The sequence below is a fragment of the Trachurus trachurus genome, assembly GCF_905171665.1.
Source record: "Trachurus trachurus genome assembly, chromosome: 12".
Lineage (NCBI taxonomy): Eukaryota > Metazoa > Chordata > Actinopteri > Carangiformes > Carangidae > Trachurus > Trachurus trachurus.
In genome coordinates this window covers 5,784,796-5,812,642 of record NC_139908.1, presented here as the reverse complement: position 1 = coordinate 5,812,642, position 27,847 = coordinate 5,784,796, and the positions used below count along the sequence as shown (strand labels likewise).

Below are 27,847 nucleotides of genomic sequence, written 5' to 3'. Positions count from 1 at the left end.
ATGTCATCATATTATTTACATAAACTCTGAATCTGAACCAGTTCCTGTATCTGTTGGATAAAGACAGCATACTCATAGAATCTGGGGTTACAATACGTAACCAACGTTAACACTTCTACTACATTATCTGCCTGTTGAAACTCCCCTGTAAAGTTCATCTGGACTGTGCCGCCCCCTGCTGGACAAACCTGACCAACACAGTCTGTGTGGTGGAAAAAAGTTGTGAATCTAAAAACAAACAAGTTCAAACAAACCACAGTGACTCAGTTTACTGAAGTGAAACGGAAAGTTTTTTTTGTTTTTGTTTTTTATTTACGCACGTTACGCAAAGATTTTACGCACAATCCAAAGTTGCGCATGATTTACTCTTATAACTTTATGTCTTTTGGGAAGTGATTCCTTCTTTTTTCTTTTTTTCTTTCAACTTTTTAGTGTTTTATATCAGAGAGTGAACTATGTGAGGACGGTTTAAAAAGTTTCCAGCGGGATCCAGCCTGTTGTTCCTGCTGCCGCTCCCCGCTCCTCCTCCTCCTCCTCCTCCCCTCGGGGCTCCTCCTCTGTCTCGTTCTTCCATCGAGCGTCGGTCTTCCCAAACTTTCCGTTCTGTTCCCAGGCTTCCTGAAGCTCCGATGCGGGCGGCCATGCAGGCCAGGCCAGGCGGCGTCCGGTGGACATGAGCGGAGCGGACTTTAACGACTATGATGGTGCTGATGACCGAGCCGGCGGACTCCCCTCTGGCCCCGCCGCCGGAGCAGCAGCAGCAGCAGCCGTGCAGCCACCGGGACTCCCGCGGGACTCGCTCGACGTGAGTGTGGAGGAGGAGGAGATGGAGGAGAGGAAAAGGCCGAGTCAGTCCGCTGCTCCGGCCGCAGAGGAGGAGGAGGAGGAGGAGGCTCAGTCAGGCCTAATGCATTGTGGTTATTTTGCATGCACATCCTGCCTCAAACAATGTATTTGAATTAAAGGGCAGAGTTGTTTTTTGCTTTTGCCGCGGAGCAGAAAGTTTGGTAACACTTTACTTGAATAGGTATTCATAAGATTGACATAACACTGTCATAAACATCAGTGAATACTTGTCATTAAGTGTCATTCGGTAAGTTATGTCACTTTTGATGCAAAGTTGACATTGTTTGAGATGTTTTTGTTCTGACAACTTGACATAAAGACAATTTAAACTGTCATAGCAGACCTAATTGCCAAACTTTAAAAAAATATGTCAAGTTCATATCTGTGTTTTTTGTACAGATAAACATCAGCCAATTCTTATTTATTTAAAATTAATTTCCAATTAAGTTTACATATTATTTCTCTGTGATTATCAGTAATTTTGTAAAAGTTACAGTAGCATAACATTGGCACTTTAATTCAAAGGATAGTAGAAGTTAATAGTAGAATTTGTTGACCATGAAGATTTATTGCTAATTATGAAAGAAATAGACTTAGAGAGATACTTTATTGATCCCAAAGGAAATTCAGGTATCTAGCGCACATACATAATATAATTATAGGCTAATATAATATAATATAACACTGTCATAAACATCAATGAATACTTATGACAGCTGTCGTTAAGCATCATTCGGTAAGTTATGTCACTTTTAATGCAAAGTTGACATTGTTTGAGATGTTTTTGTTCTGACAACTTGACATAAAGACAATTTAAACTGTCATAGCAGACCTAATTGCAAAACTTAAAAAAATTATGTCAAGTTCTCATAACAAGGACATCTCAAATAATGTCAACTTTGCATTAAAAGTGACATAACTTACCGAATGACACTTAACGACAGATGTCATAAGTATTCATTGATGTTTATGACAGCTGTTATGTCAATCTTATGAATACCTATTCAAGTAAAGTGTTAGCGAAAGTTTTCTCCAACAAGCATCAGAGATGGACAGAGTACTTGACCCCAGTACTTGAGTAAGAGTACAACTACTGGTCAAAATTTACTCCGTTACAAGTAAAAGTAGCTCAGTCGACATGTTACTCTTTTAAAGGTACTTAAAGCAGAAGTAAGCCATTTGTGTTAATATAAGTCTAAGTCTTAAATAGTTCTATCTTCCGACAGCAATCACTTACATAGAGTGTTTGGTCTGAAACACGGGTCTGTCAGTCAATCTGCTCTGCTCTGAGCCGAGGAGAAAACTTTCCTTGTATCCTACAACCTTTATCCAATGAGGAGAGAGAACGGCATAAAGGGGCGGTCCTCTCTGTGTGTGCAGCCAAGGGATGCGCGTGAATGTGGTGACGTAGGGACGAGGGCGGGGACTGCTAACTCCATCGGCTGACAGGAAGTTAGCCAAAACGACCGGATCGCTTACTTCTGCTTTAAGTATCCAAAAGTACATGCTTTTAAATTTACTTTAAGTAAAAGTACGAGTAAGAGTAAATGTCTTATTCTTCACATCAATGAATTACTATATTTTTTTCTAAATGAATTTAAGGACCTTTTAAAGCAGAAGTGAGTGATATATTTGTGTTAATATAAGTCTTAAATAGTTATATCTTCCGACAGCAATCACTTACATAGAGTGTTTGGACTGAAACACGGGTCTGTCAGTCACTCTGCTCTGCTCTGAGCCGAAGAGAAAACTTTTCTCGTATCCTACAGTTTTTATCCAATGAGGAGAGAGAACGGCATGCAGGGCTGTGTGTGCAGCCAAGGGACGCCGTGAATGTGGTGACGTAGCGACGAGGACTGTTATGGTGCGTTCAAGGAAACTCGTATTTTTCCGACCGTGAAGTCGTACCAGTTCGATCTGGTACGAGTTCACCGGTCGGAAGTTACGAGTGGCCGTTATAGTGACTTTCACCGGTAAAACAGGTCGGAAAAACACGAGTGGGTTGCCTGGAACGCTACAAAGTCGTAAGTTGTGACTTGAAGCTATATTTATATTAATTAATTATAATATATTAATAATTAATTATTAATATTTATGATTTCAAAAGCCTGCCTGGAACGCAGCATTAGCGAAAACGACCGGACCACTTACTTCTGCTTTAAGTACAAGGCAAGGCATCTTTATTTATGTAGCGCATTTCATACCAAGGCAACTCAATGTGCTTTACATAAAGACAAAACATTAAAAAAAGAAGCATAAGACAGAATAAAAACAAACAAAACACTAAAAACAGAGTAAAAAGCAAGAGCAAATAAAAGTAAAAGAAAAGAAAATAGATAAAGTTTTAAGTTCTCAGCTATAAGCACGTGAAAAGAGAAGTGCTTACAGTTGGGGCTGATTTCAGTTCTGCTGGTAGTTTGTTCCAGTTGTGTGCAGCATCACAGCTAAATGCTGCTTCACCAAGTACAGTACTCAAGTACATTTACTCCATTACTGTCCACCACTGACAACCACAGAGTGTTTTGTTTTGTTTTGTTTTTCCTGATGGAGCTCTGTCAGTCCGGTCAGAGTCCTACTAGAGTCTGTGTGACCGATCTCTCCCGTGTCGTGTCTATATGTCCAGCAGGTCTGAGGTGGAGAATGAGGCCGAGAGGAGGCAGCGGCGGCGCGGGCGGTCGCCTGCAGACCTCCACCTGTGTCTGGACCCGGAGTCAGACCCCCCACAGAGCCGCAAGAAACCCGGCAGCAAGAGGTGAGGAGGAGACTGGAGGAGGAGGAGGCTGCTCACACCAGTGGTGGACAGTAATGGAGTAAATTTAATTTAGTTTAGTTTAGTTTAAGTTTATTTCGGACATGTTAAAAGAAATAAAACATAATACAGAAATGGACAGACATAACAAATAAAAACTTTGCAAAGACAACATATGAACAAAAAATAAATACATTGAAAATAAAGATAATTTGATTTTTTTGTTTGTTTCTTTGCTTTTTTTCATATCCAAAAAGGAGTGGGAAGAAGTAAAAAGTAAAACTTATTTACTCCCACCCCTTATTCATAAAGTATCTATCAAGTTATCTAGTCATTATAGTCTATACAATAAATTACTTTATGAGTTATTTAACTGGATTTATTCTAATATATATTTATATACATATAGATTTATTCTAACATATGATTACTAATCTTTATCTCTCTATATAGTCATATACATATAAAAACATATACAAACACATTCATACATACAAAGACAAACTGAAACATGAACCGAGCAACAAATAGATGTAAGTAAATGTAAATGTACCTGAGTACTGTACTTAACTATATATCCAGAGGACTTGTACTTTACTTGAGTATTAGATTTCTTTGGTACTTATTACTCTTACTTGAATACATTTCCAAAACAAATATTTTTACTTTTACTCGAGTTAATTTCTAGGAAGGCTGAAAAGTACTCGTTACTTTCAGGTCTGCTCTTTTTTCTTTTCTTTTTCTAAAATCCTATTGGACACAAGCTGTGTTTGTCAAAGAAGGAAACCCTATAACCCCTAAAAGCAGCACATCAGTGCAGCTGCTTTCAAAGAGTTAATTCTCAGAAACAAGAGTTAAAAGCTCCTTAAATTCATTTAGAAAAAATTATAGTAATTCATTGATGTGAAGAATAATAAATTTACTCTTACTCTTACTTTAGCCCTTACTCACACTGACCTGAGACCAGCTGCTGCTTCACCTCGGAGCGACTGTAAACTATTTATTATCAAGAAGAAGCAACATTTACACCAACATGACAGGTTTTATAGCTGTATTTATATCACTGATGACCTTCTTATGTCAGACATTTATTATTAAGAGTTTATAAAATAAGTGTTTCCAGCTTCTCCTGTCAGATGATTTCCTGTTTTTATAAATTGTAAATGATATCTGTTTGGATGATCGGATCAGCAGGTTTCTGTTTAAAGGAAATAATTGATAGTTCCACCAAATATTTATAAAGCGCTAGCGCACTATGACAAACTGGATTTACTGAATCTAAACTCTGTGGTTTGTTATGACACGTGGAAACAGCAGAACGTGTGATTTCTACTCATCTCTGTGGTCGATTAAAAGATAAAACACGAGGTCACGAGGATGAAGTCTCTTTCGGTCAAATATTTACTTCAAGTATCATCATGACATCATGTTTCATGACTGTAAACATCTGTAACTGGATCAAAAACAGATAAATAAAAGGGTTTAATTACTTGTTTTGATCAGGGAGAAAAGTTCATGTTATAACTTAGAGCATAATATAATATATTCTAACATGCAGTAACTTAACATAATGTAACAACTTAACAACAACTTAAATAACTATTCAAACAACTTTACGACGTTAAAGGGATAGTAGCATTTTTTTTAAAGTGGGGTAGTATGATCTACAAATAGCCCCTAAGTACTTTAATTGCAGTAGAAGACTCTCTGCACTCCTCTCGTTAGCAACGCCAGCCCATAGCCCTGCCCAGAGATTTACAACATACAGTGTTGTGAACAGACCCAAAGAAACGGCCTATTTTCGTGGCCTAAAAGAGGTTTTACGTGAAAAAAAAATACACAGTTCCATTGTTCGCTATAATATAATTTTTTCCAGCCCTTCAAAGTGCAGGAAAAATGCAGTTTTTATTTGGACCTAACTAACTCACGTATCCCTCCGCCCAGGGTTAGCGCCCGCCGATCAGCAGTTGGTTAGCTCCAAATAAAAACTGTGTTTTTCCTGCACTTTGAGGGGCTGGAAAATGATATTATAGCGAACAATGTAACTGTGTATTTTTCTATATACTCTCTATCTCTGACCTAATGATACTAGCTACTGCAACTCCTTGTCAACCCATTCACTTACTTTACTTTACTTAGTTAAATCCAACTTAACTTTACTTGAATAACTCTACTTCACTTTACTTTCTGATGATAAACCCAACTTGAATAACATTACTTTATGGCACCTTGTGGTTTACTTTGGTGAAGTTAAACCCAACTTTACTTTACTTGAATAACATAACTCAACTTTATTTTACTTTACTTTACTTTACTTTACAGCATCCTCCGTTTTTATTTTACTAAAGTTATACCCAACTTTACTTGAATAACATAACTCAACTTTACTTTACAGTGTCCTGGGGTCTTATTTTACTTAAGTTAACCAGCTTTACTTTACTTGAATAACATAACTCAACTTTACTTTACTTTACTTTACAGCGTCCTGCAGTTTTATTTTACTTAACCCAACTTTACTTTACTCGAATAACATAACTCTACTGTACTTTACTTTACAGCGTCCTGCTGTCTTATTTTACTTACGTTAAACCCAACTTTACTTTACTTGAATAACATAACTCTACTTTACTTTACTTTACTTTACAGCGTCCAGCGGTCTTATTTTACTTAAATTAAACCCTACTTTACTTTACTTGAATGACATAACTCAACTTCACGTAAATAACTTAACTTAACTTTATTTGCGCTACTTAAAAAGTTACTTATCTTTACTTTAACTTACGTTAACCTAATTTAACTCAGCTCAACTTCACTTTACTTGAATAACTAAACTATAATAACTTAACTCTACTTGATTTACTTTACTTCAATAACTTGACTGAACTCCACTTTACTTTACTTAAATATCTAAATAATTTAACTTTACTTACTTTACTGTACTTAAGTAATTTAATTGCATAGAAAAAATGACAGTGTGACTAAACAGCTGCCAGCTTTTTGTTTATGTTGTAGGTTTATGTTTTTAATGATTGAGCGGGTCGGGTGTGAGCGGTGCAGCTCTGTGAGTCGTCCTCGCTGCTGTTGTTGACAGATCTCCTGTTGCTGTGTGAAGCAGCAGCTCTTACACAAGCACAGCAGGCGACACAGTTGCAGAGCCGCAGAGCGTGACAGACGTATCCTGGTCCACAGAGTCACACACCTGCAGCTGCCTCGCCTCACCTGTCCTGTCCTCAGGTGTTACCATGCTACTTCACCATAAACACTGACCTTTCTCTCCGCTTCAGGCTGAAACCTGTGGAGCAGCTTTCACCAATGCTGACTCCAAGCGACTTTGAAACCAAGTTAGAGAGGAAGAAGTCGCAGTCCGGTCAGGTAACGACACTCTCTCTCTGTGATCTAATCAAACAGTTTTTACTTCAGTTTTTTTTTTTTTGTGTGTCTTTAAACTTTTATTTATTAGATAAATGTGTGTCTTTTTTATTTTCAGTTATCAAAGACGAACGCTCAGTATCACAAGTTATTCACGGAAGTCTGCAAAGATGAATCCCTCAAACAAAGTGAGTGACAGATCAAGTTTTTATGAGAGGGTGAAACGAAAGAGAAAGTTAATTATGTTGATATTAGTGTGTGTGTGTGTGTGTGTGTGTGTGTGTGTTTAGGTTACACCTGTGCTGTGCAGAGGGACATGTTGTATCAGGGTAAAATGTTCGTCTCTGACAACTGGATCTGTTTCCACTCCAAAGTCTTCGGCAAAGACACAAAGGTCTGTATAGCGACTATCCTGCCCTCCTGTAGTCCCTCTGCATGGGAGTGAGAGACTGTTTTTGTCCATGCGCTGGTCCATGTTCGGGTGACGTTCCCATTTAATAAACAAAAAAGGATTACAACAAAAACCATGACTTGATGAAAGGGATAGTTCACCCAAAATTCAAATTTCAGCCCTGCATGTCCATATGACGGTTGTGAACAGGGCTCACTTTTCTTCGTCCAAAAAGACACACCAAAAAACATCCAAATACCTCCATAGTGCTCGTCTGTAATGTCCCTCTTGTATTGAAGCCCCGACATGAGAAATTGTTCCGAAAAAAATTAAATAAGTCTATATTTTAAGCTTGTTTGTAGCGGAAGCTCCCAGTGTTGCTCTGCTGGAATCTCGTGCGATTTGCGGAGCCGTGAACTGGGTGTCAATGCAAATTGCGCGAGATTTGGACAGACCAGGAAGAGCAGTGCTGGGAGCTTCCGCTACAAACAAGCTTAAAACATAGACTTATTTAATTTTTGAATTTGAATTTTGGGTGAACTATCCCTTTAATGAAAAAAGAACTAATAAAGTGATGCTGTGGGAAAACAAAGGAGTGAGGTGAGGTGAGCCTGGCGAGCGAGCGGTAAAAAACGCATGATCCTCCACCCCATGCGTCACCTGATTACCTGCACCCGTGATAATAAAGAAAACGTTCTACTGCCACCTGACGAAAACCCAAGAGAAAGACAAATAAACAGATGTGGCTCCTATAGTCTTTATTTAACCTTATGTTTTATTGTTGAAATCTTCAGTGAGGATTTAAATAAATAATAATAATATTTTTCCTCCTGTGCAGATTGCAATCCCAGTGATGTCCGTGACATTTATCAAGAAAACTAAAACTGCTCTGTTGGTGCCAAACGCTCTGGTGATTGAAACTACAGGCGAGCAGGTGAACTAACAAACAAACAAACTGTTATTCCTAAGTTTATAAAAACAGAAAAATAACTGTTAGCTGCTGTTTTCCAGCATGTCTTCGTCTCCTTCCTGTCTCGAAACACCACCTACAAACTGCTGCGGTCCATCTGCATCCACCTGGAGGTAACACTAACACACTTATAACTTATTATTATCATTTATAGCATAAATATTAAACATTGTAAGCTGTGAGGATTTTCCTCTATTGTCACATTTAATTCTCTGTCTTTGTATTTGAGCCCATTGGTTAGAAAAACAACTTTACACTTTAAACCAAATGATAAACTGTTTAATCATCGTCAATTTAATCTAAATGAGAATACAGCTGTAAAAACATCTGTAACACAATAGTTTATTAATATCAAGATGATCAACTCACATCTGTACAAAATCATATTTATGTCTATAAGTTTATTGAACACATAATATTATAATATAGCCTGAACAACCATCCAAACCAACAAACATTAAAGGCAAAAATGACAAATAATATGAAATACTACTAATAATGATTATTAAATGAATCCACTGATAATATACAGTAGATAGCTCACTAACCAATTTTAAATCTCTATTAAAAACTTAAAGTTACAGAATTTTTCTATTTGTTTAGATTTGTTGCCGTTCTCGTTGTGACTTTATATTTTTTTTATCTGTGCAAATACCTTGTAACAGTGTCAGGAAAGGCGCTAGGTAAATAGAGTTTATTATGATTTACATTATTAGGTTTCAACCCCTCTCAGATCTTGTCCTCTCTCCTTCTGTCTCTGTGACATTAAAGACAATATATCTCATCTATAAACACGTTGTTATCCCTGTCACCCTTTGTCATGAAGCTTTTCTGCCTCTCCTCATTATAAACAGTGATATTTTCTGTCTCTTCCTGATGTTCGTGTGTAAAACGTTGTTGTTGTTGCAGGTGGATAAAACCTGCAGCAGCACCGTCACCTCCTCCTGTGAGAGCAGCTTCAGAGTCGCCGGCCCCACGTCGCTGCCTCTGGTCAGTGTCTCCGCAGTTTATATAATAACACTTTATTTATAACAGTTTATAGAAATAAGTCGAGTTCCTGTCATGTGATCATCTGTGTGTGTGTGTCTGTGTGTGTGTGTGTTTTATTGTGCAGGACTTCTCTAGAGACTTCTCCGACCTGGACGGCGTGGTGCAGCAGCGGCGTCAGGAGATGATGGAGAGCAGCAGCTCCGGCTCTCAAACTCCAGACTACGACAAACTGACCGGTGTGTGTCTGTGTGTGTGTATGTGTCTGTGTGTGTCTGTGTGTCTGTATCTGTGTGTGTGTCTGTTTGTGTGTTGTCCTTCGTCATCGTTCCTCTACCGTGTTGCAGTTTTATCTCATTCACTTTGGCCCAGAAGAACATGAAGCTCAAATCTCTAAAAAAAAATCAGTTTGTGGTTCACAACAGGTCATAATTTCTTTACAAATCTGCTCAAAAATCGTTTGTGTCTCTAATGCTTAAAGGGATAGTTCAACATTTTGGCCATTCGTCTCATAACATTCTGTTATTATCTCATAGCGTGGTGAATGTGCAGGTCACAACTTGTCCACCACAGCGTTTTGGAGTTGTTGGATTGTGTATTTGATGAGTTTGATGAGGAAACCAAGAAATCCCATCAGCCTCCGTAGCGTAGCTCTGAGCAGCTCGCGGCTCTGCTCCAAAATGTTGAACTATCCCTTTAAAAAAACAGCAGATTAATAACAAAACAATAAAACGATAAATAAAGAGACAAAGTGCAGGGAGAATAAAAGGCAGAAACTGATCAGTGAAGACTTTTTACAGCTTGTAAACTTCCTGTAAAATGATCCACCCACTGTCAGACATATAAATAACTATGACATTGATGAGATATAAATATATGTACTGTACATGTTGTTATTCAGTGTTATGCAGCTGACTGTGAAAAGGTACAAAGGTTTTTGTTTTGTCATAAGTTGTTTTTTTGTTTTTATGGGATGTTTCTTTTGTTTTGTTATGGAGTGTCAGTCACATTCATGATGTCATTTGCGACCATTATGGTGAAACAGCATCTTGAGGAAGTAACTTTTTATTTTGACGTCATAAAAACTGACACAAAAACTGAGTTTTGAAACAAAGTTGAAATGTTTTGGTCGTTTTCTGACCTTTCACAAACACAGTGAAGTTTTTAATGAACCATGAAACTGTTGTGACAGTTTCAGTGAAATTTAAGAACGAGCCCAAAACGCCTGAACTCGTGTGTGAAGCTGCTGCTGTTCACACTTTGTCTTCACTCCGGGTGTCCGGTGTCTCACTCACTGTTTAGTTTTCAGATCTGTGGAACGAAGCCGAGTGAAATTTGAGACGTTGCCAAGGAAAACACAAATCATCTGTTGAATGTCCATCCTCTTAAAGTATGTTCACTCACAGGTGTGTGTGTGTGTGTTTTACCTGAGCAGACTTCCCCGGCCTGCCTGACACCTTCCTGGGCGCCGTGAAGGGCGGAGAGGTGTCGGTCCACGCTGACATCCACCTCCAGAGTCCAGCCCAGAAACACAGAACCGCCCTCAACAACGGTACCAGAGCTGAGCTCATCTTAAATACATAAATACAATAATGAACCCTGTTGTGTTTAAAGGAAACAACTTGTTTCTTCTCTTCTTATTCTGGACTTTTCATCCATTCACTGCTGCTGTTTTTGTTGTTTATATGTTGTATATTTATTTAGTTTTAAGTATTTTATATCTGCTTTGCTGCTGCAACATTACAAATTTCTTATTTATGTCTTATCTTATAGTCTTTTATCTCGTCTCATCTTGTCTTATTTCACATTTATCTCATTGTATTTCATCTGATCTTAGTATCTCGTCTTGTCTTATCCAATCATGTCTCGTCTTATTTAATCTCATCTTATTGTATCTTATATATCTTATCTTATCTGGTTTTGTCTCAAATCATCTTGAATATTTCATCTTATCTCGTTTTATCTTATCCTGTATTGTCTCATTATCTTGTCTTATCATGTCTCATCTTGTCTTGTCATATCTCATCTTGTCTGCTCTTATCCTGTCTTGTCTTGTCTTGTCTTGTCTCATCTACTTTAATCTTGTCTTATTTCACATCTATACATCTTATCTTGTTGTATTTCATCTGATCTTAGTGTCTCGTCTTGTCTTATCCGATTATGTCTCGTCTTATTTAATCTCATCTTGTTGTATCTTATATATCTTATCTGGTTTTGTCTCATATTATCTTGTATCATCTGATCTCATCCTGTCTTGTCTCAACTTGTCTCATCTCATTTTATTTCATCTTATCTGGTTTTGTCTCATATTATCTTGCATCATCTGATCTTATCTGGTTTTGTCTAATCCCGTATTGTCTCATTATCTTCTCTTATGATGTCTCATCTTGTCTTGTCATGTCTCATCTTTTCTCCTCTTATCCTGTCTTGTCTTGTCTTGTCTTGTCTCGTCTTGTTTTACACTCCTCTTTCTTGTCTCTGTTTTGTTTACAGGTTCGGTCAAACCGTCCCGTGGAGACAAATCCTCCAACTCGGTGTCTCTTCACGCCGTCCTCCTCATCTACTTGGTGTTGTGAGTGGAAACCTGAGAACCTGAGATCAGTGTGGATTTCCATTTTCTCGGGGCGTGTCAGTGATTCTTTGCTGCTGTGTGTTAATGTGTTTGTGTGTGTGTGTGTGTCTCTGCTCAGAGTCGGCGTCCTGGTCCTGTCCTCCTGCTACATGGCCTTTAAGATCGTGGCTCTGGAGCATCGTCTGAACTCCCTGGTGTCGGTGGGGGAGCACATTCGCACCGAGTAAGAGCCCGACCCTCGTTTCCCTGTGGAGAAGCTGCACCCTGCACGCTGCTGTTTTCCATTTTCCTGCGGTCCATGAACATCACATACACATGATTTGGTTACAGTGTACCATGTCGATCTTGTTTGCAGGAACACCGTGAGCCGCAGATCTCAGGACGAGCTGAACGCCGAGATCTACGGAGAACTGTCCACCAACCTGTTCAAGCTAGAAAAGGTTTGTCTTGCACATTTCATATGATTCATAAAACACCTTTTATATCTTCTGTTTACCTGTACGTCACAACAGAGTGATAGGAGGAGATCACAACATCCAAAGACAATTTGATTTCTGACCCTTAAACACAAATTAAAGCAGAAACCCACATCTGAAGGATGACTAGCTTTTAGATAAATTGGACTTACTTTATTGTTCCATACAGGGAAATCTGACTTGGGCGTCACAGACAGTTAAATACAGCGGCAAGAAACAACAATAGGCATACCCCAGTGCATTTCGACTTCAAGTAATGGGATAAAGTGATACAGATGTTTTAATCCATGAACACTTCATTCATTCATACATTCTCTCATACATTGGATGACATGAATTGTAGTGAAAATAAATGATTCATCTCTTTGCTGGGGACCTCTAGGAGCGCTCTGTGCCTGGATCTCACTTTGAGACCCACTGCTCTAGAGGACCTCATGCAGGAGGAGGTGACTGACAAACTGATCATAAGTGAACAGTGAAAAAGTTTGAGTCAAACTCACAATATGGAGTCAGAGAAAGTTAGATAAGATAGGATAAGATGAGATCTATACTGTCCTGGAGGTGGTGGAGCAGGTCTGTTCCAGGTTTCACTTTGTTATAGGTCAGATACTCTACACACCAATACAGTACAGTATAGTACAGTATAGTACAGTATATATACTGTCACTAGGTAGTGCCATGATGAGGCATGTTTAGGTGTCAAATTTAGAAACATTTCCTACCTTGGAGCCGGGCTTCCTGCTGCAGCAGTGGGGCTTTCCAGTGTAACATAATAACAGCTTTGATAATGATAAAAAACTATATTTGCATAACACAGTGTATAACACACAACAAAGTTACAAAGTTTTTACAAAAAAACCTATGAACATGTCATACATAAATGTATAGAACGAATCGCCTTGTTGTTTACATTTACTTCCGGGTAGAAAACCAGCATGAGAACAATAGTGACGGACGAGAGTTTTGCTTTATATATCTCATTTTTCACGTCACTATATCACCGTTTAGACTAATCTGATGTTTGTAAAGTCTATAAAACCAATAATTGGACAAACAAGTGTGCACGTTTTTTGTAATTAGTCATGGTTATCGTAAATTGGCAGGGCTAACCGTTACCTGTTTAACTATACTACTAAATAACTCAGTAACTCAATAAACGGTCCATGAAAAAATATTTTTTCCAGCATATCTTACAACATGACTGAACTAACTGGAGTAGTTTCATGTCGTGTCCGACAACGGGAGGGTTTTAACAGTTGACGTCCTGATGTTAGCTTTGCTACTGCCGTAACTTAGCTACTGCCGTTAGCTTTGTGACCGCCGTTAGCTTGAAGGCCACAACGATAACTAGACAGACACCCAGGCAGAAGCAGGCAAAAAAGGCGGGAAAAAGATTTTCTGCCTCAGTGCTGGTCTCACATTTGGGCATATTCCAACAAAACGGCAGCTCCTATCAGAATAAGAAGTGGACTGTGAGCGACCAGAGGACTTCCCGAACATGTTGATATGCCTTTGGTGTTTTTAGAGTAAATATTTTGAAAGCTTTTGTGAACTAAAAGAAAGAGTCACTTCTGCATTTCTCAGGAAATCAGCTCTAAACTTTGTATTGGAGTCAATGGGCAGCAGGAAGGGAACTGGCCACACTCGAAGGCTCATAATTCAAATTCTGCAAGTCTCTCTGCTTTTTTGAGCACATTGTGAGAGAGAGGACAAGTTTGTCTACAACTGTGGAAAAAAATCATGTGTGTAGAGTGAAATTTGTGGCAGTGAGCAGCATGGAAAAGAAGAATTTCAGGCAATTTCAGGCAACTTCTCCCACTCTAGCTGATGATGTCAGCCACTCTAGCCCTGAACATTCCGTGCAATACACACCTATTAAAACCTAAAATTTTCTCCAAAAATGATCATGGTCATTTAACAGTGATTGATCAAAAACTACAAAACCTATCGAAAAGGGGGAAACCACATCAATAGATGGGACCTTTGTCTGCATTTTAAAGTTTAAATGAAGTCTCTAGGTGAAAGTATGCCAGAGCGGTAGATGTTTGAAAAAGTAATAATTTTCTCCACAGATGTGGTTTTAATCATAATGTTTTCACATTACATGTTCTACTGTTTAGATCTTCCTGTTTGATTTCAAAATAAAAGCTGGATCAGTGGTGTTTTGGTTTATAGCCAAGAGGTACAGTAGACAAAGAGCAGGATCTGGTGTCTGTATTGTATTCACACAGTATTTCTGCAGAGAAAATTATCGGAATCATTATAAGATAAAAAACAAGTTAACAACCATCTCCACAGAAGTTAAATGTGGTTTTAATGTTCATGTTTTCAGACGTGTGTCCCTTTCTGTCGTCCTAGATTCAGAGAAACCTCCGGAAGCTGCTTGAAGAGACTTAAAGGAAGCGTCGGCCCCCTCTGCACTGAGGCTTCATCTTTAATATTTCATGGTAGTTGATCGGCAGTGATCATGTTTGATCAGCTGTGATTGATCGGTTTCTGCAGCCGGCGTGAACTTTAACTGAAATTGTGCAATAAGAGCTTCTCTCCCCTTTTGTTTTCCACTCAGGACTGTTTTATCGCTCTTTGTAGACAGGACGTAGAACTGGAGGGTAAACAGAAGCAGTGTGTTAGTGTTAGTGAAGCGTGTGTCGTATTTATCTGAGAGCTTTTATTTTACATTTCAGGATGGTGGGATTTTTATTTTCTGTGAAGGTCCAAAGGTCAATGTTTCCCAAACATTTCAGAAAAGGTCAATGTGTGCAGTTTTAATGTTAAATTGCCAAATAATGATATTTATGTCATGTTTCTTAGTCATTCAAGCGGGATGTTGGATGTTTGTATCTTTTAATTTCATTTAAGTTTGATTGATGTTAAAAAATCGTACAAATGAGAGAAAATCTGATCAATTTTATCTGTGTCTTATTGTAAATACGGACTTTTTACTAAAACTGTTAATGTCGCCAAAATCTATTGATCGCAGTCTGATTGGTTCATGTAACTGAAGAGATTTTCAGCTAACTGAAGATTTTGTCCAGTTTTACATTTCAGCTGTAAGTTTGTGTTTCTAGTTGTGAGACAACTGATGCTTTTCTACTTCGCTTTATTAAATAAAAGGCTGAGATGCTTCAAGAGTGTTTTTCATTTAGACAGATGTTTGCATTATAGTTTATAAATGTTTGCTTGTTTCTTCTCTTTAATTTCTTAAAAAAACAGATGAACCAATTTATTATTTCAGATCTTTATGTTGCAGAATTGAATGTTTTTCCATCTTCCTCTCACAGGAATCATCTGAGGCTTTTTATAATGATCCATCAGTCTCAGGAAGAGACATTAAGCTTTATACTCAATAAACAAATCACCGTGGAAACGATCTGATAAAAACCTGCGTTCGTGGCCATCACCTTTCTACAGGAGGTTAGTGTGTGTTAATCTGAGTATAAAGACGTAGCAGCACCGTGTGATTTCTTATTGTCACGTCTTCAAGGACGTCAGGTGACGTCTCTACATTAGTCCATTAATACTCTCTCTTTTTTTTATTCCTCCTGTTGCCGTTCTCCAGCTTCTCTCATCTTATTACAGACTGAGATAAGACAATATACAGTTTGTCTGTGTACAGGTGCATCTCAATAAACTAAAATATCATGGAAAAGTCCACTTTAAGTAGTTCAAGTCATAGTGAACAGATGGACATAGGCTACTTTTCAGAAGGCCAACATTTCCATATTAAAAATGCATTTTTTTTTAATTGGTCTTTTGTAATATTTAAATTTTATGGAGATACTTCATTTTAGGTCTTTATTAAATGTAAGCCATAATCATTACGGTTAGAAGAAATTAAATAAATAAAGACATAAAATGTTTTATTCTTCATTGTCATAGTTGCCTTTTTGTGTTGTCTACATTACTATGTGTAATGTGTACTACTACTTATTGAACTGTTTTTATGTTCATGGGAAATTAGCATCTTGCTATAATCCGGCACATTTAGGCCTACATGTTTTTGTGCATTAATGCGCACTGTTCCATTCAAATAAACAAATAAAGTAAAGTATTCTGTGTGTAATGGATCTATATAATGTATTAGTTTCACTTTTTGACATAAATAAACTTTTCCATGATATTCTCATTTATTGAGATGCTCTTCTATCTATCTATCTATCTATCTATCTATCTATCTATCTATCTATCTATCTAAACCCACAGGTTGTGAACCATTTTCCAGATGTTTCAGATGTTGTTGAGTTGAGTTTAATCCAGAATAAACCAAAAAATAAAATAAATGTAAGTTAAATCATCTTACTCTGACACTTTACTCTCAGAAACATTATCCACCAACAACAGATGTAACAGAATCTCAGATGTTGTCACCCGCCGGAGCTTTTTTTTTTTTTTTCTTTCTTTTTTTCATCATTATTTATTGTGCCTCTTACGCCACACAGGCCCCGCCCACTCTTGAATTTCGTTAACCAATGGGGCTCGAGCCTCCGCAGCCCGTCTGCCTATCAACCGGAGCCCGGCCCACCGCATGACGTAACACCCAGTCTGGAAAGTGCAATGGCGATACTGGACAATAACAGCCGCCGCTTCTCCGCCGCCGCCGCCGCGTCTCTATTATGTGGCTAACGCCGAAGAAAACACCTGTGGTCGGCTGCAGAACCGCGCGTGACACCCCCCGCACACGGCACGAGCGTCTACCTGCGACCGGGAGGAAAAAGTGATTTCACAGCCTCGGCGCGCGATGACAGTTTAGACTGAGGATAAAAAAGATAAAGATAAAACAGTTAAAAACAGCTGGTAAGTGCAAACTCCGCCGCTGCGTGGTTTTAAACAAAAGGTTTTCTCCCCTCAACTAAACGGTTTGTTCACGAGCACCGCTGATGGTGAAAGGGGCGTGGCGGAGAGAGGAGAGAGGAGAGGAGAGGAGAGAGAGCTGGGTACCACTCCTGACTGAGAGGATGCTGATAGCTTAGCAACAAGGAAGGAGCAGGAAGCAGAGAGGAGGACAGACAATGGATGTGCGATTTGTCAGCAGCAGCAGCGTTACTGGGTAGGCTGAGCCGAGCCGAGCCGAGCCGAGCCGAGCCGAGCCGAAGCGAGCCAGCTGAGTGTGTATATGTGTGTATGTATGTGTGTGTGTGTTTGACCAGAGAGGAAAAGGCAGCTTCATCACCACCATCATCATCATCATCACCACCATGGATGCAGAGTGGGGAATGTAAACAAAGGGTGTGGGCCTCAGCTGGTGGAGAGAGAGGGAGAGGGAGAGAGGGAACCATGGCTAGAGGAGGAGGAGGAGGAGGAAGATTTCACACTCATCACACACTCGTGTCTTCACAGCCAACAGCGTGTGTGTGTATATGTGTGTGTGTGTGTGTGTGTGTGTTTGTGAAGCAGAGCCACAGCTGGACGACCGACCGACCAACATCTGTCCATCATCCCACTCACTGAAGCCGTTTGATGAGTTTAGAGAAATTAACAGGATTTGAAACGTCTATAGCTGCAGGATAAATGTGTGTGTGTGTGTGTTACAAACCAAAACAAACTGTACTTTCAGCTGATTTTTCTTTCCTTTTTTTTTTTTTTTTTTACAACCTGACAAGGAAAAAGAAACATAAACAAATCCACGTGTAGATAGATACGTGGCTGTTCAATATGCAGCAGCTTCAGAAGAGCTCAAACCTGTTCAACACTCACAAACCGCTGTCGCTCGCTTTTCTTTTCACTTCCTGTGCAGCAGATTCATGTTGTTATGAACTGATCAATAATAATGATGATGATGATGATGATGTTATTCTTACAGAAACACTGCAGCAGCTGAATTTTACTTTCACTTTTGGTTCTTCGAGGACGTTGGGATTGTTTCTATTGTCTCTAGCTGTGGATGTTTTATGTAAATATGGATAAATATATAGATTTTTATTACAAATGAGCACATTTAGGTGCAAAAATTGAAATATTTGTGATTATTTTTGTTTTTTATGTTGTTTTATTCCATCAAAGGTGAAATGAAGTTGAGTTCTTCACGTCACAAATCAACATCATATGTCATTAACAGTGGAAATTTCACACCGTTGTTCCCTGACGCTCCCAAATTAACACTTTTCTTTCTTTTTTTTCTTCCAACCAGCTCTTAAAAACCCCAAAATGTTGAGTTACTGTCACTGAAACCAATGGATTCTTGGTTTTTTAATGAGTTATTACAGTCAGTTTGTTTCAGTCAATCAATTAACTGGTTTTCTCAGCTATTGCAGCAGTGGTGGGTTCAGGTGCACCTGAGGAAATCATGTAAATACCATGTACAAGATCCGAGGAGGTCGATCAGACTGAACAGATTCTTTATTATTTCATACTTTACAGCTAATTTCCTGCAAACTCCCATCATAGATTTATTAAAAAATGATGTGAATTGCATTCATGTTTTCAAATTTTAAGGACAAATTAAATTAAAATATTCATAAACTCATGAAATTTTAGGGAAATTAGTACGAGTAAGTCAGTTTCCAGGAAAAATTCACTCAAGCTAACCAACGCTTTGCTTCCTGTTGCATCCCCTCAGGTGGTGACGTGTGAACAGACACCATGGCCACACAGGAGCCGTCCCCGCCCTCGTCCATGGAGAGCAACAAGCCGGGCTTCCCCAAGAAGATCCTGGGCAACAAGCTGGAGGATAAACACCTGTGCAACTGCTGCCACAACATCCTGAGACGGCCGTTCCAGGCCCAGTGTGGACATCGCTTCTGTTCCTACTGCTTCAACAGGACCGTGAGGTGAGGGACGGGACGGGACGGGACGGGACGGGGCGGGGCGGGGCGGGACGGGATGGCACTTCCTGTTAGACCATGATTCACAAAATAAAAGCTGGAACAATAGTGGCATTTGCTTCAGAATTTGGTGTTAAAAATCAAAGCACATTGACACAAAATTCTTGAATTTTTACATAGAAAACGACCAGAATCATTAAAAGTAAAAACATTAATGAATGAAGTTCATTGTCGCTGTGTTTATTATGATCTGATACGAGTTCATATGGGAGCAGAAAATGATAATGCGTCTAAAAAAAGCTGCACAAATCACGTAGTTAAAAATTTGGCTAGTTTGGCATCTGTCAACTTCCATAAGGAACTGAATCACCAGCTTTCAAAATAAAAGCTGGAACATTTGGCTCTTTTGTTTCAACTGCAGGAGGGAGACGAAGAGCAGAACTTGGTTTCTGTATTATTTAAAAAATCAAAACACATTTTTGAAATTTTTACAGAGGAAAATGATCTGAATCATTATAAGAAACAGCATTTATGAATTATCAATGGGTTTAATGGGTTCAGTATGATCTGGTCAGAGTTTATGTAAGATCAAAAAAAGGCTGCACACATTATGATATCATGAAATTATAGAGCACAGAATGAGGCAAACAGCTGTAAAATGGAAAATAAAAAGTTTTGTAGTTGTCGACTTGCAGACCAGGCTGAAACGTTTGTTCATCAATGGTCTTCCATAATTAACTGAATTACCAGTTATTAAGTATTTAGTATATTAAAAGTACGATGCATTTGTGTGTGTCTCACTTATATGATGCATCTGATAACAGCTCATTTCATTTGCTTTATAATAACACATGATAATTTATGTAATGACTATATATATTTTGTACCACATTTAACCACTAAAACAACATTTCCATTGTAAATACAGAAGAATAAAACTGCACTCAATGGAAAGTAAAGTACTTTTGTAAAAGTTACTTTCAGGTACTTTGAATCTGGTGTTTGTATTGTTTTTAATCTTTCAGTTTTTTTTATTTTATTGCAGTAATGGACCCCAGAAATGCAGCGCCTGCATTAAAGAGGATATTTTTGAGGATCCTACGTCGATTCTGAAACAAGGATGTGTGAGTATGAACTTTATTTTTTACTTTTTGGTTGAATTAAAGTGAATTTCTTGAGGTTCTTGTGGAATTTTCATTAAAACACCTTCTATTGGAGCAAAAAAGTTCTTGATTAATCCTCTATAAAATGTCATAAAATAGCTCCATAATCACTGTCGTATGAATATTTTATCGCTTTTAGAGACCGAAGAGGAAAAAGCCGCCAGGTTCTTCTGCTGCTTTTTTAGATTCACTCTCCATGAAACGATTCGGCCGATCACACAGAGAGAAGAGAAACAAACTGAAAATACGTGTTCAATACAGATGTTTCCTGTAACATAAATAATCAATGTAATAACGTAAGAGGAGACGAACGCCGTGTGACAACAACAGATCTTGTTTTCTCAGGCTTTTCCTGACAACGCAGTTCGAAGGGAAGTGGAAAACCTGTCGGCCGCTTGCATCAACGAGAACTGCACATGGAAAGGCAGCATCAAAGAGTACGAGGTGAGACACACACACACACACACACTCCACTGTCTTCACTGTGTGTGTGTTTGCCTGCAGCCCGGCTCACACTCTTCTGTCTGTGTGTGTGTGTGTGTGTGTGTGTGTGCAGCTGAACCACGAGGGGAAGTGTGAGTTCATGATCATCCCCTGTCCGTCCTGCAAAGAACGAATCCGCTTCAACGAGCAGGAGCGCCACAACGAGCGCGAGTGTCCGGAGAGGACGCTCAACTGCAAATACTGCAAGGAGCCGTTTCACTTCAAGAACATCAAGGTTAGGAATGATTTAAGACGCTCATCGTGTCGCAGCAGCAGCAGAAACACTCACACTTTCCTTTTTTTTTTCCTTCTTCTCCTTCCTCTCCAGGCACATGATGAGATCTGCCCCAAGTACCCGATGATCTGTGAAGGCTGCGCCAAGAAGAAAATACCCAGAGAGAAGGTGAAGGAGTGAAACGTGGTGCAGAGTAGACCGACCGACCGGACGGGAACGTTCTGCAGCGGAGAAGGTCACGGGGTCGTGGAGCTGCGGCTCTGCGGCTCGTCGCTCCACGGAGCTGCAGCTGCACGACCGCTCACCTGCACCTGCGTTGATGACGACACAGCGCCGTGACAACGAGGCCTGTCCCCCAAAATCGAAGGCTCCTCCAAATCCGGCCTTCTCTAGGAGGATGCACCGCAGCAGCTTTCCTCCTTTTCCTCAACTCTTATGCTGCGTTCAAAACAACTCAGAAGTCGGAATTCCCAACTCGTAATCATTGCGTTCACGCTGCAGGAACTCGGAAGAGAAAAAACATGGATGCCCGAAGGAAGTTTTGCTGAATATTAGCTGAATATATACAGTATATCGCTGAATACGAAAAATATATGCAGCAGTAAATTATGTTTATTTTGTAGGCAAATGAAGAGGCCGCAGATGAGTGCACATATAACGTTATAGCCTAGATAACCGATAAACGTTATTTCCGTTGCGTACAAGGACGACAATTTCACACAATACAATAATCACAGCTAATTATAAACTTATTTCAAAGCCTTAACAAATAACTTAAAGTTTTTAAATTCTAACCGTTTAAGACAAAGACTGCCATGTTTTGATGTCAAATCGGAAAATCGGGGCTCTGAAATGATACCCGATTTTCCGACCTGTAATTTCCGAGTTCGACACCGTTCACTTCACCTTTGACAACTCGGAGCTCGTTTTTTTTACGACTTGCAAGTTGTTTTGAACGCAGCATTAATTGCTGTTAATTATTAGCCACCTAGAGCTGAGGAGCCATTTTCAAATGTTTGACGTTCAGACGTTGAGGCTAGACCGTCGCGTTCCTTCTCCAAAGCCATTTCCTCCGTAGACGCCGTCGGCTGCGGATCCAGCTCCTGGACTGGGACACAGCTGTTGTGTTTCATCAAGACACAGACTTTTCTTTAAACATTTACTCGGTGCGTTAAACAACATTTTTTTTAAAAGCTCCCAAATTTGGACTTGGTTCTGATCCAACAACGCCATCTTGACAGCGCCTGGCTCCGCCCCCTAAAACCCAGCTACTCCAAATTTGGGCAACGATAAAGAAACATAATTGTTCGATGTAGAAACTTGAGACTGTTTTTGCATCAACATGTTTTCTATCTGCTGGTATTTACCTCATGTTCCTTTGTTGTTGTTTCTAGTACGTGGATCACATCAAGTTCTGCAGCAAATTCAGAACTCCGTGTCGATTTCATGTCGTGGGCTGTGACATGTCTGTGAGTAACTGACTTTTATATTGTGGAAAAAGATTGCATGAAAATAATCAGCAGGTTTTTCTCTGAATAGATATAATTACATCACATTATTTTTGGAAGATGTCGTAGAAACAGCTCTAACAGGCCATGTAGAGCTGCAACTCATAATTATTTTAATGATATCACTGATCTATTATTAGTTTGAATAAAAACATTGATTTCTAAAATGATTAATAAATAAATACACATTTGTAAAATTATTAATAAACATGTAAAAGTATCAAATCCTCTTGATAAGGAGCTGGAAGGATTTGTGGCGTCTGAGCTTGAAAAGTAAACAAGACAATTATTAATCAAAATAGTACGACGGAGTATTAGGGCCACATTGAGAAAAAACAACAACACAGACTTCGAGAATAAAGTCATAAATTTACGAGAATAAAGTCGTACATTTCCTACAAGAAAAAAGTCATAACATTGCGAGAATAAAGTCGTAAATTTACAACTTAATTCTCGAAGTTTGTGATTTTTTTATTTGTCAATGTGGCCCTAATACTCCGTCGTAAAATAGTTTTCTGTTCAACTCATTGATTTTCATCTCTGCATCTGGAGCTGGATGTTTCAAATTGGACGTCTGATCTCCTGCGTCTCATCATTACACATGTTTATTTTTATGAAGTGAAATCTGAGGCTGAACTCAAATGAGAGCAGATAATAACTGTGTTGTGCTGTGTTTATGTGTGTAAAGTAAAAACTGTTGTTGTGCCGCTTCCTGTAGGTGGAGAAGGAGAAGATTCACGACCACGAGCGCGGCTACGCCTACGAGCACCTCAACCTGCTGCTGCACTACATCATGGGCATGAAGGTGAGCATGGAGGGGCTGCAGCCCCCGGGCCTGGAGCTGGCCGGACACAAGCTGCTGGAGCTCCAACAGTCGCTCAGGGAGCTGGAGGCCCGAGTCTCCCAGCTCAGCACCTCCTCCTCCTCTGGGCCTCCCGTGCAGGGAGCCACCGCCGCCGCCGCCGCCATCGCCTCCTCCTCCTCCTCCTCCAGCTCCGGCCCCCCGGGGCCTCCGGCTGCAGCCCCTCTGCCCCCGCCCCCCACCCTGGCCCCCACCCTCTCCGTGTCCACCTCCTTCACGCCTCTGCCCAGCTCGGTGGGCGCGGCGCTGGAGCTGCAGCTGCACAGCGAGAAGACGAAGGTGGCCGAGCTCGGCCGCCGGTGCACGGAGCTGGAGGTGAAGTCTGGGACGTTTGAGAACGTGGTGTGTGTCCTGAACCGGGAGGTGGAGCGCTTCGCCACCACCATGGAGGCCAGCAACCGGCAGCACAAACTGGACCAGGACAAGATCGAGGCTCTGAGCAACAAGGTGAAGTAGGACTGAGACCACTTAGACTTAAAGGGATAGTTCAACATTTAGTCAGATCCTCCTCTCACCATAATAGTCATAGCAGTAGGTTCATCACCTTTAATTATCGGTGCATGTTGTTTTGAGATCGGCGGGGCAGAGACGTGAGCTGCTCAGTGAACACAATGGAGGTGAACGGTACAGGTCCCCTGTCCCTCATCAAACTCATCAAATACACAATCCAACAACTCCACAACGCTCTGGTGGACAAGTTGTGACCTGCACATTCACCACGCTATGAAATAATCATGCAACGTTACGACACATGAAGCAAATACTTGGACCTACTTGCACTTTTGAAATCCCTCCGCCCAGCAGCCATGTCTGGAATGTAGTTCCGGCTGCATTTGCCTCTAAAACAACTCTGTCTCTAATGTTACATGATTATTTCATAGCGTGGTGAATGTGCAGGTCACAACTTGTCCACCAGAGCGTTGTGGAGTTGTTGGATTGTGTATTTGATGAGTTTGATGAGGGACAGGGGACCTGTACCGTTCACCTCCATTGTGTTCACTGAGCAGCTCACGTCTCTGCCCCGCCGATCTCAAAACAACATGCACCGATAATTAAAGGTGATGAACCTACTGCTATGACTATAGGGATTATGGTGAGAGGAGAATTTGACTAAATGTTGGACTGTTCTTTTAAACTTAGAACAACTTTATTTATTCCAAATTGGGCCGTTCGGTTTAAAGTCTACTAGTTGCAAGTTGTCACTCATTTTCATCACTTTTGTTGCTTTTCAGTGTCAAAGTCAAAGTGTGATATTTGTCTTTAAATCAGAATTCAGAGCTGAGTCAATATATACGTATAAATACATTAAGTTGTAGCTCACTCACTGAATCCACTCATCCTGTTCAGCAGCTGTAGTTTCTAAACTTAGAGCTCAGTCAGACCTAAAATAAACAATGACAAGTGAGCAGCAGTGACAACATCTATTAATACAAGTTTATTTTAATGTTGTACTATCACTATTTTTAGACATCACAAAGCTCCAACGTGCTTTTAATGATGTAACAGCCCCGAAAGACTCAGACTGGGTTCAGTTTGGAGCAAATCTGACATTTTCCTGTCATGAAAAACTTCATATCTGAATCCAAAGTGACCAACAAAACTACAAACATCCAGAGTGTTTCACTGCTGCTCAGTTTTTATTTTTTAGCTGTAAATATAAAAAACGAAGAACTACAGTACGATGATGTTGTTGTCTTCTGTGCAGGTGCGTCAGCTGGAGAGGACGGTGGGGCTGAAGGACCTGACGGTGGCCGAGATGGAGGGTCGGCTCAGGGAAATGTCGGCCACCACCTTCGACGGCGTCTTCGTCTGGAGGATCTCCGACTTCGCCAAGAAGAGACAGGACGCCATCGCCGGTCGAGCGCCCGCCATGTTCTCACCAGGTAACAGGCCGACGTCATCGTACTGTAAATGTCTTCACGGGTCCATGTTGGACGCTGCAGAAGCTTCACGTCTCTCTTGTCTCTCCTGCAGCCTTCTACACCAGTAAGTACGGCTACAAGATGTGTCTGAGGATCTACCTGAACGGAGACGGGACGGGGCGCGGCAGCCACTTGTCCCTGTTCTTTGTGGTGATGAGAGGACTGAGCGACGCGCTGCTCAAATGGCCCTTCAACCAGAAGGTAACACACACACACACACACACACACACACACAGGTGTTAAAGGGGTAGTTCAACATTTTGGCAAATTGGCCCATTGCCTATAGTCATAGCAGTAGGTTTGTTACCTTTAATTGTCAGTGCAAGCTATTTTTAGAACGGCGGAGCATCATCGTGAGCTGCTCAGAGCTACGCTACGGAGGCTAATGGGATTTCTTGGTTTCCTTCATCAAACTCATCAAATACACAATCCAACAACTCCAAAACGCTCTGGTGGACAAGTTGTGACCTGCACATTCACCACGCTATGAGATAATAACAGAACGTTACCAGACAGAGTTGTTTTAGAGGTAAATTCATGCAAAACCGCTTCAGGGGCAGTTTTTCATCAAGCAGTCTCTGCATTTACCTCTAAAACAACTCTGTCTGGTAAAGTTGTGTTATTATCTCATAGTGTGGTGAATGTGCAGCTCACAACTTGTCCACCAGAGCGTTTTGGAGTTGTTGGATTGTGTATTTGATGAGTTTGGAGAAATCCCATTAGCCTCCGTAGCGTAGCTCTGAGCAGCTCGCGGCTCTGCTCCGCCGTTTTAAAAATAGCTTGCACCAACAATTACCGACAAGTAAAGGTAACAAACCTACTGCTATGACTATAGGGATTATGGCAATGGGCCAATTTGCCAAAATGTTGAACTATCCCTTTAAAAGTGATAAGAAAACCCAAGGAAATCGTCTCTTTGGTGTCAGGAAACATGTAGAGAAAATAAAAGTTTCAGTCTCACAACATTTCTCTAAAACTTTTTCACATATACTCTGACTCTGACTCCCAGGAGGAGAAAAGAGAAACAAATCTTTTACTATATTTGCTTTAATTCTGTCTGACCACAGATGATCTTTCTGCCTTAGTTCATCTCTGTTTTTGCAGAACAACCTTGCATGTTTTTTTTTTAACCCACTCTTCCCTGAGACATCCTGAGTTTGACCCCTCCTGCTCTCCGTCCGTCCAGGTGACTCTGATGCTGCTGGACCAGAGCAACAGGGAGCACATCATCGACGCCTTCCGCCCCGACGTCACCTCCTCGTCCTTCCAGAGGCCCGTCAGCGAGATGAACATCGCCAGCGGCTGCCCGCTCTTCTGCCCGCTCTCCAAGCTCGACGCCAAGAACTCTTACATCCGCGACGACACCATCTTCATCAAGGCCATTGTGGACCTCACCGGCCTCTAAGGCGGCTTCGTGGTGGCGAGGGGGGTCCAAGTTTAGCAACATGGCAGCTCTTTGACCATTATACGGCTTCATTTTGGCTCAACCGTGGTCCTTTCAGGGCTCCGTTCAGGCTTCTTATAACGTCCCCCATCGGAGCGTCGGGGCGGGGGGACGTGTGCCTGCGACTGGACGCTGCTGCACGCGGCTGCAGTTTGCTCAGTCCAGGCGGCGCTGGCTTCGTCACACACACACACGGTGGTTTTGCGAAGTAGAAAAATCGCCCACCCCACTCCCACACACACCGTCACTGCTGTACATTTAGGTGTGCAAAGATTTATTTCCTGTTTTTAAAAGCTTCTGACATCACAGCACGACTCAGCTCGCACACACACGGGTGATGATGAAAGGTCACCTGACTTCGTCTTCTTGCACATAGTTTCAGTTGAAGGTGAAGTGAAGCAGCGGTTGCAGATGCAGAGGCAGATGCAGATGTGATGATGATGATGGAGGGGGCAGAAGGGTGAACAGCATCCTCTCTTTATGGGATGTTGTGGGTCTCGCAGGGTTGTAGATTACAGGCGGTAGACGTACAGTAGAGTTTAGAGCGTTGTGGTGGCTTTGACGCCGTTTTTAAGCTTTTCCTTCTTTTTTTTTCCTCCTTGCAGATTGTGGATATTGTGAGCTTCTCAATTCCAGTGTCGAGTGAATTTGCATAGACAAACGTGGAGTTATGTTATGAATAAGATTACAGGCAATTATATCTTTTTCTTTTCTTTCTTTTTTTATTTTAATTTTTGCGCAAAAAGTGCATGCTGCTGGCGTTTTGAGTGTTAAAAAACTCGATTGAGCTTTTTTCCTGAAGGGTTTTTTGATGTTAATAACAGTTGTTAGTGAACTAGCCATCCGTGATGGTGGACATTGCCTGCATGTCTTTTTGGAAAAACAGGCTCTTCTTCTTCTTTTACATGTGAAAAGTTACAGTCAGTGTCGCGTATGTTGTTCCTGTTAGGGGTCGGTGGTTCTGATCGGTGGTTTGGTACATCTGTGGAAGATACAGTGAAGTTACCAAGGAGTCAGGGCAGCTTTGCCAAGTCGAGCCTGAGGCATAAAACTTAACGCATGTGTGTGTGTGTGTGTGTGTTTGTGTCGCTGTTGTTTTTTTTAGGCAC

The 27,847-nt window shown here is 40.6% G+C and overlaps 2 protein-coding genes across 4 annotated transcripts; both read left to right on the top strand.

Moving 5' to 3' along the window:
- The first annotated feature begins 321 nt into the window (after positions 1-321).
- Positions 322-15,443, top strand: LOC310994459 (GRAM domain-containing protein 2B-like). Of its 3 annotated transcripts, none has more exons than XM_083983163.1 (15): positions 322-805; positions 3,473-3,598; positions 6,880-6,967; positions 7,083-7,152; positions 7,255-7,358; positions 8,194-8,289; positions 8,367-8,438; positions 9,235-9,315; positions 9,440-9,551; positions 10,748-10,864; positions 11,806-11,884; positions 12,003-12,107; positions 12,240-12,324; positions 12,743-12,806; positions 14,719-15,443. In XM_083983163.1, the coding sequence occupies exons 1-15, from the start codon at positions 699-701 to the stop codon at positions 14,745-14,747; spliced, it is 1,335 nt and encodes a 444-aa protein (XP_083839289.1). In that variant the 5' UTR covers positions 322-698; the 3' UTR covers positions 14,748-15,443. The 3 variants fall into 3 exon arrangements, with proteins under 3 accessions (XP_083839289.1, XP_083839288.1, XP_083839290.1); XM_083983162.1 differs by having other exon boundaries at positions 3,470-3,598; XM_083983164.1 differs by lacking the exon at positions 12,743-12,806 and having other exon boundaries at positions 324-805; positions 3,470-3,598.
- Positions 15,444-18,939: 3,496 nt separating this feature from the next.
- LOC310995234 (TNF receptor-associated factor 2-like) lies at positions 18,940-26,699 on the top strand (the record flags this gene model as incomplete). Its single annotated transcript, XM_083984218.1, has 10 exons — positions 18,940-19,127; positions 20,167-20,245; positions 20,630-20,728; positions 20,841-21,002; positions 21,096-21,170; positions 22,397-22,471; positions 23,229-23,819; positions 25,078-25,255; positions 25,347-25,495; positions 26,481-26,699. 10 exons carry the CDS (start codon positions 18,940-18,942, stop codon positions 26,697-26,699), a joined length of 1,815 nt encoding a protein of 604 aa, XP_083840344.1.
- Between the last annotated feature and the right edge of the window lie 1,148 nt (positions 26,700-27,847).